Genomic DNA, 15096 nt, shown 5'->3' with positions numbered 1-15096 from the left:
GATGCTCCAATCCTCAAAAGACTGCAGTGGGAACTTGATGCTAGGCAAAAACACCTGTTCATTTACTCTGTTACAGGCAGTGTTTTGGCAAAGCCAACTCCACTGGCCCCTCCAGAATCCCTTCCTCGAAAGAGGAGACTCACCGAGGAGGAAGCTTCTTCTAAGCTCCCCTTGCCCAAGCCGATTCCAAAGAAGTGAAAGGGCAGAACCACTAGTTCTCTTCCTCTACCACCAACCAAACTTTTGCCTCCACTGCTATCCCACCTCTTCCAACATCTCACCTACTTCCAACAGAGAGACCATAGGGGCCCCACACTTCCTTTGAGGAGACAGGCTTTCCAAATGGTCCGTCGCAATCCTGTGACTAGCCCTCAGGTCCAGGACACATTGCTGAACCTGTGGTATGATTATAATGTAGACCCCCAAGGTGATCCTGTCTTAGAACACTCCCTGATAAAGGCCTCACCTCCAGATGACACCATGGCCTATTATGAGCTTGTTCAAAGAGCCACAGCCTTTCATAAGGTTGAGATGTCATTCACGAGGAACATGACTTCATGCTGGAGATGCTCTGAAAATCAGAGCGCACCATGCAGTTTTTGTCAATGTTAAGGTGTATGCTAAAGTTTGCTCCTGATAATTTTAAGGAGCCTCTAAAGATGAGGGTAGTTACTCCAAGAGTCGAAAAAAAAGTTTAAACCCTCCCCTAGCAACCCTGTGTGTACCAAGGGCCACATTCCTCCTGATTCTTTAGTGGTCCTCACTGCTCGCAAGAACGCTTCTGTCCAGACCACTGGTGATTCTCTTCCTCTTGGCAAGGAGACAAAAAAGATCTATGTGGTGGGCAAGAGTGTAGCAGTCATGGCAGCAACGCATGGGACATAGCCAGTTACGTGGCACTCCTTCGTAGATATGTTGGGGCCCAATGGGAGAAGATGGAGGAACTCCTTTAACTTCTCCCAGAAGAATATAAAAATAAGCATTGATAATGCCAATAGATCTGGCTTTAAAGGACTGTTGTTTGGTAATGTGAAGCATTGCAAGTAAGTAGCATGGGATGGGATATTTGTGTGAAAGCAAAGAACTGTAGATCAATATCGGTAAAGTCAAAGATATTTTTTCTTTGAAGAAGTCTTTTGAGTCACAAGACCAAGTGACTCCTTCTCTTATTTACCTCCTCCTTCTCTTGGTGAATAATGTGCATTAACTCCATTGTTAGATTGTTGCCTTTCTGCCGTCTGGTTCAGATGTGTTGTGTAGCGCTCCCTTTCGAGACCATATCGGGCTCATTTTAGTTTGCTGTTCATTTCGAGCCTTGTCGGTATTGTTATGTTATGTTAGCCTCCACTTATATTGCGCACGGCTACTCGAAAGTGTCCCGGCACGAGCGAACGTTTATCCGTCGATTCGATGTGCTTCAAACGCGACCTTCGGTCTCGTCGGCTTTAGGCTTACTTTTTATATCACCGGCTTCAAATAAGAATGCTCCGCAAATAGAACAAACTCCATTTCGCTTCCGTCCCAGTTGCCACGCGAAGTACCCAAGAACCGATCTCCATCAGGTTTGTAACTTATGTTTGTCTCCAGACCATCAGGAAGCGGACTTGTGAGGCTTTTTCGATTGAAATAGACATTGCGAGACTGTCGGGCGCGTCATAGAGAGATGCAGCACAGAGATATAGAAGAAACACCGACTTCTTCAGACAGCAAGGTATCAAGTAGGAACAGGAAGAGCTTCATGAGGCCAATGCAGCTGAGTAAGAGACCTTTTTCATCCATGACTCTGGTTGTGGCTCCTGCCCTGATTGTGAGATCGGTCTCCAGAAACAGTATCTTTCTTCGGACCAGTGTACCGTGAGTGCCATTGTCCCTTTCCGCCTTCCAAAAAACACTTGGTTTAGACCAAATATATGGCTTCCGTGCCACCACTGCCATCAGGCCATTGTAGGCATTGACCATCAGCTGCAATCGTCCCTACTTTGGGCTCGACACCGAAAGCAAAGCTTAAACAACTCTCTCTCGTGCCGAGTCGACCAAACCCTTCGGTTCTGAGCACCCTACTCTCAGCGTTTTGGCACCGACCACCTCTGTTCCGCAAAAGGAATCTGCTTTGACAATTGAAATTTCGGCTTTGTAACCAAACCTCCAAATCTTGCAGGAGCGGCTTGATCCTAAGCAGAAAAAATGACATGTACAGACCAGTGTCTACTAAAAATAAGGACATTGCAACCAGCTCTTCCTTCTCAGCCGCTTCCTCCACTCTCTTCTCCACCACCACCTTCACGACATTTGAGATCTCCTTTGTCTCTCACTGATGATCCGGGGGGCGATGATTCATATCCAGAGCCCCCAGATCCTTGTAATAATTAGGACATTGGTCCCCCGGGTGATACTGACCCAGATCTCTACCCAGCCAGACCATCACCCCCTGATGATGCTTCATCTTTTCAAGACCTCATTACTAGGGCAGCAGCATAACACCAAGTCCCCTTACACAAAAACCCTAGTAAGGACTATTTTCTTTTTGAAACATTGTCTATCACTCCTAGATCATGCCAATATCTTCCTATGCTCAAGGGCATGCTGCGACATTCTGGTTACATTTTTAAGGACCCAGTGCGGTCACGTATTATTACACCCTGGGTTGACAAAATGTATAAAGCAGCACCCTCCGATCCTATTTTCATTAAGGGTCATCTTTCCCCAGACTCATTAGTTGCATCTAATGCTCGTAGAAGGGCCAATTCACAATCATTAGCAGATACTCCTCCACCTGACAAAGTCCAAACTTATCGATGCCTCAGGGAAGCGGGTTGCTGCACAGTCCTCCAATCACAGGTGGATTGCCAACACAAAATCCTTGTTAGCAAGATACGACAGGGCACATTGGGATGAGATGGAGGAGCTCCTCCAACACCTCCCCGAGGAGTATAAAAAAGGGGCCATGATATTGTAAATGAGGGTAAATTAATTTCCAACAATTCAATCAGGTGTGTCCTAGTCTCAGCGGACAACGCAGCCAGGGCATCAATTCAAGTGTATTGCTGTTTAGACATGCATGGCTACGTATATCTGGCTTCCAGCCAGAGGTGCAACAAACACTTTTGAATGTGCCATTTGATAAAGAGCATCTCTTTGGCCCCCAGGTGGACCAAGCATTAGAGAAAATGAAAAAGGACACCGAAGTAGCTAAATCAATGGGGGCGCTCCAAACCCCTGCTTCGCGTGGCTCCTTTTGGCATCCCTCATACAAACAAGGCTTCAAAGCTACACCACCTGATCCTCAACCTGCTTGTATGAACAACAACAAACCTCCCCCTCAAATGTGTACTACAGAGGCACATATAGAGGAAATAATTCCAAGGGTCGTGGTAGGGGTATCTCAACACGTTCTGCACCCTCCACCTCAAAACAGTTACTCTCTTCTCATTCCCCCTGACCATTTAACACCTGTCGGGGCCAACTACAAAATTTCTTCCCCCATTGGAAATCTATAACATCAGATCAGAGGATGTTGGAATTATCCAACATGGTTATTGACTGGAGCTCATAACCACACCTCCAAACATTCCACCTCACAAACACAATCTCTCCATTGCACATCAAAACCTGCTCGAAACAAGAAATAAAGGCTCTGTTGCTCAAACAAGCGATGGAGCCCGTTCCTCTTCAACATCTAGGTTCGGGAGTGTGCTCGCTATACTTTGTAATACCCAAAAAACACGGAGCACTACGGCCCATCTAAGATCTCAAGCCCTTATATCATTACATACTACCAGAACACTTCACTTTTCAGGACATCATCCCACTGCTCCAACAAGGCGAATTTATGTCACCACTAGACTTAATGGACGTTTTCCACATCCCCATCCATCCAGCTCATCGCAAATGCATCAGATTAGTTATAGCTGGAAACCATTACCAGTTCAAAGTGCTGCCAATCTGAGTTACTACTTCACCCTGTATATTCACCAAATGCCTAACAGTGGTAACAGCAAATCTGCACACACAGAACATTCATGTCTTCGCATATCTGGACGACTGGTTCATCAAAGCCAGTACACTTCTCGTGTGTCAACAGCACACACAAATGTAATCTCCATCTTCTCCATCAACTGGGGCTTACTATCAACATACAGAAATCACACCTTAAACCGTGACAGATTCAGCCTTGTTCGGGGGCCATGCTCAACACACAGTTGGGTTTGGCATACCCAAATGTGGCCAGTATTCAAAATAACCAAACGCTACTACAGCAGTTTCAACCTAATCAACACATAAAAGTCAAACAGTTCTACGATTCAAAGGCATGATGGTATCTTGCATCGCAATAGTAACACATGCTTGACTACATATCTGCCCGCTGCAAGAATGTCTGGCGTGCCAGTGGTCTCAATAACTAGGTCAGCAACAAGATCTAGTGTTAGTAGACTGCCGAATTAATCGCTCTCTGCAGTGGTGGAGCATACAAAACCTATCAAAGGGGTGGCCATATCTCAACCCTGTTCCCCAGATCATTCTCACAGGGGGTGCATCCCTACCAGGATGGGGTTCTCAGGGACACAGTTTAGGGTCTCTGGGATACCAAACACCAGGGTCTACACATCAACTACCTCAAGCTTTAAGCTGTTCACCTAGCATTTAAAGCATTTCTAGCTCACCTAGCTGGCAAGGTTGTCTTGGTCCAGACAGACAACATGACAACCATGTACTATTTACAAAAACAGGGGAGGGGCACTCTACAATTATCACGCCTATTTCAGACGATTTGTCATTGGGCAATACGTCACAACATTCACCTGGTAGGGGAACACCTCCCAGGGATCGACAACCACTTTGCCAACCTCCTCAGCAGGATGAGGCAACAAGTCTACAATTGGGAATTCCACACCCAAGTCCTTCTCCCATACTTTCACAAGGGGAAGTTTCCACAGATAAACCTGTTCGCAACCGCGGACAACGCAAAATGTCCAGACTTCGCCTCGAGGTTCCCACACTACTATCCAATGGCAATGCTTTATGGATGAACTGGTCAGGGATATTTGCCTACACTTTTCCGCCTCTCCCTCTTCTTCCGTTTGGTTCGGAAGCTCAGGGAAATGTCTCTCACCCTCGTTCTAGTAGCTTCCTCTTGTGCTACTACACTGCTTGAACTCTCTGTAGTTCCCCACAAGAAACTTCCCCTCAACTCGGACCTTCTCACTCAGAACCATGGAGAAGTCAGGCACCCAAATCCAGGAACTCAACCTTGCGATTTGGCTGCTGAGGTCATAGAATTCGGGTACCTCAATCTCCCACCTGAATATATGACCATTCTTAAAGAAGCCATGGGCCTACAACTAGAGCATGTTACGCAACAAAGTGGAAAATACTTGTTTTCTACTGTTGCAGTAAACAAAGTAATCCATTTGATGCAACTGTACAAAACATTATTTGCTACCTTCCTCATTTGCAGACCTCTGCCCTCGCTTACACTTCAATACATCTACATTTAGCTGCAGTTGCTGCCTATCTACAAAATCGGCAACACTTATCTTTGTTCAAGGTACCAGTTATTGAGGCATTCATGGAAGGCCTTAAAAGAATAATTCTACCCAGAGTTCCTTCTGCACCCCGTTGGAATCTCAATATTGTACTTACCAGACTTATGGATCCACTGTTTGATCCATTGCATAACTGTCCTCCACAGTTCTTATCTTGGAATGTTGCTTTTTTGGTGGGCATTAACTCACTTACGCATGGAAGTGTGCTCCAGGCAGTAAACTTGGAAGAACCTTTCTTACAGCTACACAGAGCTAAGGTAGTCATTAGAACTAAACCAAAATTCCTTCCAAAAGTGGTTTCATTTTCCACCTCATTCAGTCAGTTGAATTACCTGTTTTCTTTCTGCAACCGTATTTATTTGCGGAAAGAGCTTTTCGTACCCTAGATGTCAAAGGAACTCTGTACTATAATATACAGAACTAAAGAGTTCCACAAAACTAAACAACTCTTTGTTACATTTGCGGCCCCTCACAATGGAAAGCCCCAATCTAGGCATTTCTAGCTGTCTAATTAAATGCATTCAGACATATTGTACAAATGCTAAAATGACTTTGCGTACACCCCCTAAGGCACACTCTACTTGTAATATTTGGGCGTCCATGGCTTTCCAGGTCAATATCCCAATAGCTAACATTTGTAAGCCAGCTACATGGTCTACACCACGGGTACGCATAGTACGGCCCGCGGGCCGCCTGCGGCCCTGCAAGCCTGCCTTGGCGGCCCGCGGACCTTGCAGACATCGTACCTGTTTTAAAAAAAATAAAAAATTAATGAGTGTTCCCAAACACTGCCGGTTGCACCAGCGCGACTCTGACTCTGCCCTGTGGGGGCCGGGCAGTTCCAGGGATAGTTAGAGTGGAGCTGCGGGGCCTAAGAAGAGGTGAAATACAACAATTAACATGCAAATGGTGTTTTAAAGACCTGTGAAGTGCTCAGGTGCGGCTGGCTGTTGGTGTGCCCAGAAAGCTGTCTCAGCCGTCTGACACACACGCAGGGTGAGATGACAGAGGGAGACAAAGGGAGGGAGACAAAGGGAGGGAGACAAAGGGAGACAGACCAATGGAGACAGAGGAAGAGGGAGGGTGACAGACCAATGGAGACAGAGGAAGAGGGAGGGTGACAGACAGAGGGAGACAGAGGGAGAAGGAGAGAGAGAGACAGAGGGAGTGAGAGAGAGGGTGACAGTGGGAGGGAAAGGGAGGGAGACAGAGAGTGGGAGACATAGAGGGAGACAGAAGAAGACAGAGAGAGGGAGACGGGGAGACAGAGGAAGGGAGAGGGAGACAGAGAGAGTGAGACAGAGAAGGAGACAGGGAGAGGGAGATGGGGAGATGGACACAGAGGGAGGGAGACAGGGAGAGGGTGACAGAGGGAGGGAGACAGGGAGAGGGAGACAGAGGGACGGAGACAGACAGGGAGGAGGGCTACAGAGGGAGGGAGACAGAGGGAGACAAGAAGACAGAGAGAGGGAGACAGGGGAGACAGAGGAAGGGAGAGGGAGACAGAGGGAGGGAGACGGACAGAGGGAGACAGAGTGAGGGAGACAGAGTGAGAGAGGGAAGGAGAGAGAGGGAGACGGAGAGAGAGAGAGAGAGAGAGAGAGAGAGAGAGAGAGAGAGAGAGAGAGAGACAGGGAGAGAGAGTGAAATTCAGAGAGATATGTGTGTATGCCGGGTCTGGTGACTCAGTGGACGAAGGGGTCCGCTGCAGGGACCTATGTTCAACCTCATGGTCACAGTTTTTTGTGTGGCTCTAGCCCCGCCCCCCTCCCCCACTGACCCCGCCCCCACCAGTGCGGCCCTTGGCCACAAACCACACTGTAAATTTGGCCCCCGAGAGAAAGTTTGTGAGTACTCATGGTCTACACCATACACTTTCACCAAACTTTATTGTGTGGATGTTAAAGCACACCAACAAGCCAATGTAGGGCAGGCAGTGCTACGTACTCTCTTTCAAAGAACTGCAACACCCACAGGGTAGCCACCACTTTTAGAGAGGGACTGCTTTACAGTCTATGCAGAGCATGTGTATCTACAGCCACTCACGCCTCGAACGGAATATGTTACTTACCTTGTAGGCATCTGTTCCTGGCATGTAGTGCTGAAGGTTCACATATGCCCACCCTCTTTCCCGGACACCGGTGGCCATTGCAGTTCCTTTACACTACTTCATTTGCATAGGCATCTCTTTACTGATACTTAATCTCACTCCATTCTCACTCACCTGTGGGAAAACAATCTAACAATTGAGTCAATGTCCATGCTCTGTATCACCAAGAGCAGGAGTCGCTTTGTCTTGTGACTTGAAAGACTTCTTCAAAGAAACACAACTTGCATACAACCAAACCCAAGACTAGATTGCGAAAGCATGCAGAGCATGTGAATCTACAGCATTACATGCCACAAACCGATCCAGCGCCTTAGACTGCTCGACCACGTTGCCCTGATACATGCCACGAACAGATGCTTCTCCTGTATTGGGTCTTTCATAGATTCACATGCTTGTATCGTTCTCCATCGTCGAAGTGGGAATCCCACAGTACCATTGTAAAACAGTATGGAATAGTACCATAGGCCATAATGGCAATGCAAACTCAATTTAATAGCCTAACTATGCCTTTAAAAAAAAAAAAAAAAAAAATACCAAACTTGAACTATAACCAATCAGACGACAGCACCCTCTTGAACACTCCCAACAGAGTCCCCCATATTTTCTACTGCATGTCGTGTGAAGGGAGTCTCCCTAAGCTCTGCTCCGTTTTATACAGTATATTCCAACTTTTCTACATTTACTATGTCTGAGTCTTCTAAGAAAAGCCTCTTTAGATCTTGCAAGTCCTGTGGGAAGAAAAGGTTGCATGTGGATGATCCACATGAAAACTGTCTCTTTTGCCTCTACCCTCAACATTAGGTAAAGGAGTGCAAGATGTGTTGCCCATTCTCAACTAAAACCTTGAGAGATAGAGAGGGGAGGCTATATCTGTGGCTACAGAATTCAATATCTCAAAAATCTAGCTCTTGAGGAGGACAGTGATTCATATGCGAGACCCCACAAAATGTCAAGATCCTCTGACCATGGGCCTTCTAAGGAGAGTAGAAAGGCATTGAACTTAATCTCATGTCCACAGGGGTGGCCTCCTCCCAACCCTCTATTCCACCTGTGAAGTTAGGGAGCAAAACGTATTTCTTCCTCAGAACTGCAGAGGACAAATAAATCCTCTCAGAACACCGGCGTTGACGACATCACCGTCGACACTGGTATTGACGCCGACGGCAACAGTCACCACCGTCTCATCCATGAGGCCTTCGTCATTGAGGACATAGATGACGGCAGTTATTAATGCTCCCATTCTGTCAACTAAGGTGATCTCCTCCACTAAGTCACCGTCGACGGAGGAATTCACCTTGACTACATTGTTGACAAAGACACCGTGGACTAAGAGACCGTCTACAGCAGCGCTGTATACAATAGCTCTGTCGACGACATAATTTACTGCAGCACAGTCAACGAGGGAATTCTTACCGCTAACACCTCAGTTTAACTTCACGCAGTCGATGACATTGGCCTGAAGTAACCTCTCCAAACAAGGTCTCACCTTTGCTACCCAGTCACTTATTGGACTTCGAAGAATCGGATGACAAATGGCCTTTTGGGGGAGCGCACAGTCCTTCAGAGCTCCAGGTATATATATCACGAGAAAGTTGATGACGAAGAGCAATACTATCAATCTTACTATGCCCCCTCCTAGGCGGCATTATGAACACTGACTACCACCTGCATCTTCATCCTAGACTACATGAAATTCAGATACGGTTTCTCTAGTTCAGGACCTACAGGCCATGCTGCAAGATTATAGAAGAAGATTTCCTGAACCTCCACAAGAGCACCCACTCATTCCACTCTAGCCTGCTTCTCCTGCCCCGTCAAGAAATATCAGTCTGCCGATAACGCCCAGGATGACACTGGCCTCGAAATCCAAAGAGCATGAGAGGAAGGAAGGAGAGATCCCTGACCCTCAACATCCATGTGACGAATGGGATGACTACCTTGTCCCTACTCCGTCTACTCCACCTAGTTATCCGTCAGACTCTTCCCCAGAGGATATCTGGGGTTTTCATCATCTGATGGACCAAGCTGCAATGAGATTCCATTTTCAAACTTCTGTCAAGCAGTCCGACTGCTTTCTTCATGATTTTAAAGAGCAAGCCAGAAAGTCTGTGAAAGCCATTCCCATTACAGTCTATATCTGGGATGAGGGGATAAAGATCAGGTAGAACCTGGCGACTGTAGCGCCAGTACCACCTCACCTCTACAAAAAATACAAGACCACTGATGATTTTCCTGCTTGCCTCCCCAGTCATCTCAAGCCTGACCTTGTCATCTCTAAAGCAGCGCAAAGGCGCTTCAAAAACCCTTCTGCACCCATCTCTGCGTCACCAGACATGGAGGGTAGGCGCTTGGACAATATAGGGAAAATATTCTTCCTTATGTCTGCTGTCACAGTCTGAGCAGTCAGCTCACTTGTGATCCTTGGGCGCTATGACAGCCAGATGTGGTCTGACGTCAGCTGTCTGCTTGATTTGATCCCTGCAGACAGGAAGGCAGAAGCAAAAAAGATCCTACAGGAGAGAGAACCTACTTCAGAAATTATAGACTGTGTTCTGAACATCGTCTCCACACGCTTCCATCAGTTGGCCGGAGCAGCAGTCTTAAGACGCCAAGAATGGCTCAAGGCTACCTCTCTTAGACGTGAAATCCAATCAAAGAATCTGGACATGACCTATGACGGCGAAACTTTGTTTGGTAAACCTTTTGATGATGTCTTACTGGCTATCAAAATGGACACTGATGCCCTTAGATCTCTTGGCACTCTCCAGTTCAAGAAGCCGCCTTTTCCAGGAGCTAGAGAGAGAGGTGTGACTTCCTTCAGAGGGGGTTATCATGAATATTACCAGCCTCAATCTCAAAATAGGCACGCCTACCGCCAACCACCCTCAGTCGCCTACAACAAGCAAAGCGCACACCGAAAGCAACCCCCAAGGGTCGAGATACAGACCGCAAACAGTGACTTGGACCAGGTACCGGCTACATCTGTTCCTTTCACCCATGTGGGCACGAATATCTCCAACTCCCTAACCCAATGGAAGTAGATAACATAAGACAAATGGGTGTTGGACTCACTAACCTACGGACATACCCTAAAGTTTATGCAGACACCAACTAACAGTCCTCCAAAAGGGGCACACCCACCTCGTCCTCACTTACTTAGGAAAGAAGCTCTAATAATGCTGAACAAGGACGCTATAGAAAGGGTTCCTTGTTATCAGTACGGCATGGGATTCTACTGCTGTTTTTTCATTATTCGAAAGAAATCAGGAGAGTGGAGACGCATCCTAGACCTCAGGAAACTCAACAAATTTCTGCGCAAACCATCTTTCTGTATGATTACTCTTTTTGACGTTCTCCACCTACTGAACAGTGGAGATTACATGACCTACTGAGATGTACAAGATGCATACTTCCAGATTCCCATACATCCAAAGTATCTCTGTTTTACTGTAGCTTTTACCCATTACCAATTCAAGGTTCTTCCCTTTGAACCCTTGTCTGCATTTCTCAAGCAAGGTCATCAGGTATTTCCCTGCCTAGACGACTGGCTGCTAAAGCCTCAACAGTGCAACAAGCCTCCAAGGCTACCACAGCCTGCCTTTCACTGTTTCACAGACTAGACCTCAATCAATTACCCAAAATCCTCGACCATTCAAAGTCAAACAAGGATGTTTTTGGGTGCCAACTTCGATACCATCAGAAACAAGGCCTGTCTTCACAAGACAGACAACTAAGATTATCACGTCTGGCTCTAAAGATCTCTGAAAGAAGGTCCTTTTCAGTGTGGATGTTCAAGTTGCTCCTCGGCATGATCTCCTCTGCAATAAACCTGGTCCTGCTGGCACGACCCGTAATGAAGCCTCAGCAAGAGGAGCTCCAGATGCAATGGATCCGATCGTAAGGTTCCTTCGAGGACCTAATCGATATTACCCCAAAGATGCGGGAGACACTAGCGTGGTGGTTTCAAGCATCTAATCTCTCACAAGGCCTTACATTCTTCCATTTAATGCCGGACTTAGTCATCACGCCCAATGCCTCCTTGGTGGGCCATTAGCAGGACTTGCAAATCCAGGGAAAATGGTCTGCACTTCAAAAAGTGATGCACATCAATCGTCTAGAGCTCAAAGCGATTTTTCTCACTCTTCAAGCCTTTCTGCCTTGAATAGCGGGAGCCTCCGTGCTAGTTCATACGGACAATACAATCAGCATGTATTACAGCTACAAGTTCTCTATCTCTCTTAGGAGGCTCAAGACCTTTGGAACTGGCTTAAAGCGCCCAACATATCTCTAAAAGCAGAGTACCTGTCAGGAGTGAACAACACCTTGGTGGACACTCTCATCCGAACCAGACAGTTGGCACGAGTGGGAGTTGAATAAGCTAATGTTGGACAAGATCTTCCTCTCACGCTGGGGCAAACCAGCATTGGATCTCTTTGCGACAGACAAGAATGCCAAATGCCAGTTCAGCGTCAGCCCATACCCGCTCCCAGGGTCACGGGGTAATGCCCTTTCAATGAGATGGTCTGGAATTGATGCATACGCTTTTCCCCCTTCTCTCTCATACCGAGAATCCTCATCAAGATGAAGATGGAGCACTGTCACCTCATTCTAATAGCTCCCAAGTGGCCCAGGCAGCTTGGGTTTACGGAGCCCCCTGCTGCCCTCGGAGTCCAATCTCATGCGCCTACCCAAGATCCAAACCAACTTGACAAGGAACAATGGCCAGATCCTACACCCGGAACCAGCCTCTCTCAAGTTACTTGCATGGCTCCTGAATTCAACTAATTCCGAAATGTAAATCTCCCTCAAGACTGAAGAGACATTTTGGCCAAGGCAAGAGCTAAATCAACAGACGATACCTACAGGTTGAAATGGAAAAGATTCTGCTTGTGGTGTCAGCAATCTAACCTGCACCCCTTGGAAGCATCGCTTGAGCAGATCCTACCTTAACTACTTTCCCTAGCCAGATCCGGATTGGTACATGCATCCGTAAAAGTACACCTGGCTGCAATTTCAAGATACAGACGTTACTTTCTTTCTCCTTCGCTCTGTGAGGTTCAGCGCTATCTTGGTAGTGGGAGTGTGTGTTGTCATCAGGGGAAATTGTATGAAGCTACCTGTTTGAGGGGCAGAATTTTGGCCCTTAGCCCTATCAGGCTGTAATAGTCCCAACCAGAAGTTATATAGAGCCACTCTTGTCTTTGGCTACCTTTAGCTGTAAACGTCCATGCTGGACTCCCCGATAACACCAACATATAAGGCGCATTGTAGTTATGTCCTTGCGTCAGCCAAATAAGGACATGAGAAATGTCCTTTAGGATTTATCTGGGAAAATGAGGTTCATTTGCCAAAAAGCTTTTGTTTTCCACATGTTGTCGATTGCTTTTTCAGAAGGTTGTCAGGGGATGGAGAGTCAAGGTGTAGCCCTATTGAATAAGGTAATATGCAACCCTCTAAATTGTTATAGCCTTGGGTTGTTTCAAGATCCTTATGTGCAGGCTGTTCCAGCGAGCAGCTCTTACACTACTACTGGTAGTTCTCCATCTATCTCTAAGTAGCACTCCTGTGTGGAGCCCTGTGCACTAAATTAAAAGTTTTTGCTTCGATGAATTAATATGTATACCAAAACGGAAAAATATGTAGTTGAGACGAAAATGTGTCTATTTTAGGAACTCCTATGCTTATGTTGGGTGAAGAATGGTAAATAAAGACAAGTTACCTCTTGTGGTTTTGAGGTTGATATAATTGAAGTCATTGTTTTAGCTTACGGATGTGAGAGTTAAAGTCAAACATGGCCCCAATGTTTCTCTATTCTTAACCATGGAGAAAACACAGTGCAAACCTTCTGACTGACCAACTATGTTGTTAGTAGGTATCCTAAATCAGTAATAAATAATCTCAAAACTATGGTGTTTCATTGCAAATTGAATTTATAGGCAAATTAATATGAATTCAAAATTAAAGCAGCCAACATTGTTCTCTAAGATAACAGTTAATAATATGACCCAATATGCAAGACTTACTTGGCACTTTAGACTTGCTAAACTTTAAACTGACACTTTTTGCATTGTTCCAGATATGAGTGCTAAATAAGTGCTAATTGCTGAGTGAAAAGTGCCCGTTTTATTATCAATTTGCCGACGTGTAATATTTGTCTATGTGCTTTGTCCACAGAGCTGAATAGTGCTGATTTAAAAGGATGCATCAGTGATAATAGCCTCAGTAGCAATGCTAGCCTTCCCAGTGTGCAAAGTTGCAGGAGGCTCGGAGAGCGAAGAGTTGCAAGTTGGGCTGTTTGTTTTGAACGACTTCTTCAAGACCCGTTTGGTGTGAAATATTTTTCTGTGAGTTCCAATTATCGTTGAAACTTTATGAATTTCGTTGTAGATTTTACATTCTGGCTAAATATTAGGTGTTTCAATGTCTGTAATGTTGAAGATTGATACACACATTCCTCTGCATTCTAAGAAATGTGACAGGTTGGTTTTTATTTTGCGAAATACAAAAGATAATAAAAATGAGCAAAGACAAATGTTTTTGTTGTCAGACTCTTATCATCGCACTTCTGGTATTGTTTTTCATGGGTATTTCTAGGTAGGTGTGTGAATCAGCTTTAACGTCTGTTGAAGGAAAAGGCACTGAGAAGACCATAAGAGCCGAGATCTTATTGCAAAATCACCATGTTTTTAATTTTCAGAAGGAACTAAATTCTCTATCTATTTTCATATTGTGGTGAACAGCCTGTTTCACATTTCGGTTTTAATGCATGAAGATCTGCTACCCATTCTTACCTTGTTAATGCCCAGCACTTGTAGTATATTGAAGGTAGCACATGTGAAGGCTTCTGTCACGTGATATGCTTTAAGCTTGGTCTGCAAAAAGATGGAACCTCGACCCTCCAAGGCCCAATATGCCTTACTTAAGGTCTTTAACACACACCATTATATAGATCAGTTACTTTGGCAAGTCCTGATCTAGAGTTCCCCTACACAAGCCTAAATGGTGGCATTAAATACTTGTTTCTGTGAGGAGTTAGTTAACAAAGATACATTTATTGAAGACATTTAACTTGGAAACATGCCCCTTTAGTGGGCTTTACTTGAGGAGCTAGGATAAGTTTGTGATCAAGGTTGAAACCTCGGTTATAAAGACCAGTCACAGACGCAGCATGAGAGATCAGATTGGCTCACTAAAAATGTGGACAGTTGGTCTGCCCAGTATCATCACATCTTTGCTACTGATGTTTAATTTAAGAGAGTTTACAACTTTCCCCCTTGCGACATTGAGCATGCATGCATTTCAAAGGCTGGGTCACCTGAAGTTTTGTCATATGCATAGGTATACAAAATAAAACTCATAATCCTATTAGCCAGTTACATTACATAAATAATAAAATGTGAGGCTCAAAAAGGATTGCTGCAACGTGCTACATGTAACAGGATG

General features: G+C 45.6%; 1 protein-coding gene across 4 annotated transcripts in view; it reads left to right on the top strand.

Moving 5' to 3' along the window:
* Positions 1–15096, top strand: part of RGS12 (regulator of G protein signaling 12) — an 881248-nt gene that overhangs the window by 395208 nt on the left and 470944 nt on the right. For all 4 annotated transcript variants that reach the window (XM_085642496.1, XM_085642494.1, XM_085642495.1 and 1 more), the window contains one exon: positions 13828–13997. In XM_085642496.1, coding sequence (XP_085498622.1) covers positions 13828–13997 — 170 coding nt within the window. The remainder of the gene's footprint in view (positions 1–13827; positions 13998–15096) is intronic.

The sequence above is a fragment of the Triturus cristatus genome, chromosome 2_2 (genome assembly GCF_964204655.1).
Source record: "Triturus cristatus chromosome 2_2, aTriCri1.1, whole genome shotgun sequence".
Classification (NCBI taxonomy): domain Eukaryota; kingdom Metazoa; phylum Chordata; class Amphibia; order Caudata; family Salamandridae; genus Triturus; species Triturus cristatus.
Note: the sequence above shows the minus strand (reverse complement) of the source record. Positions and strands in the feature narration are given on the sequence as shown.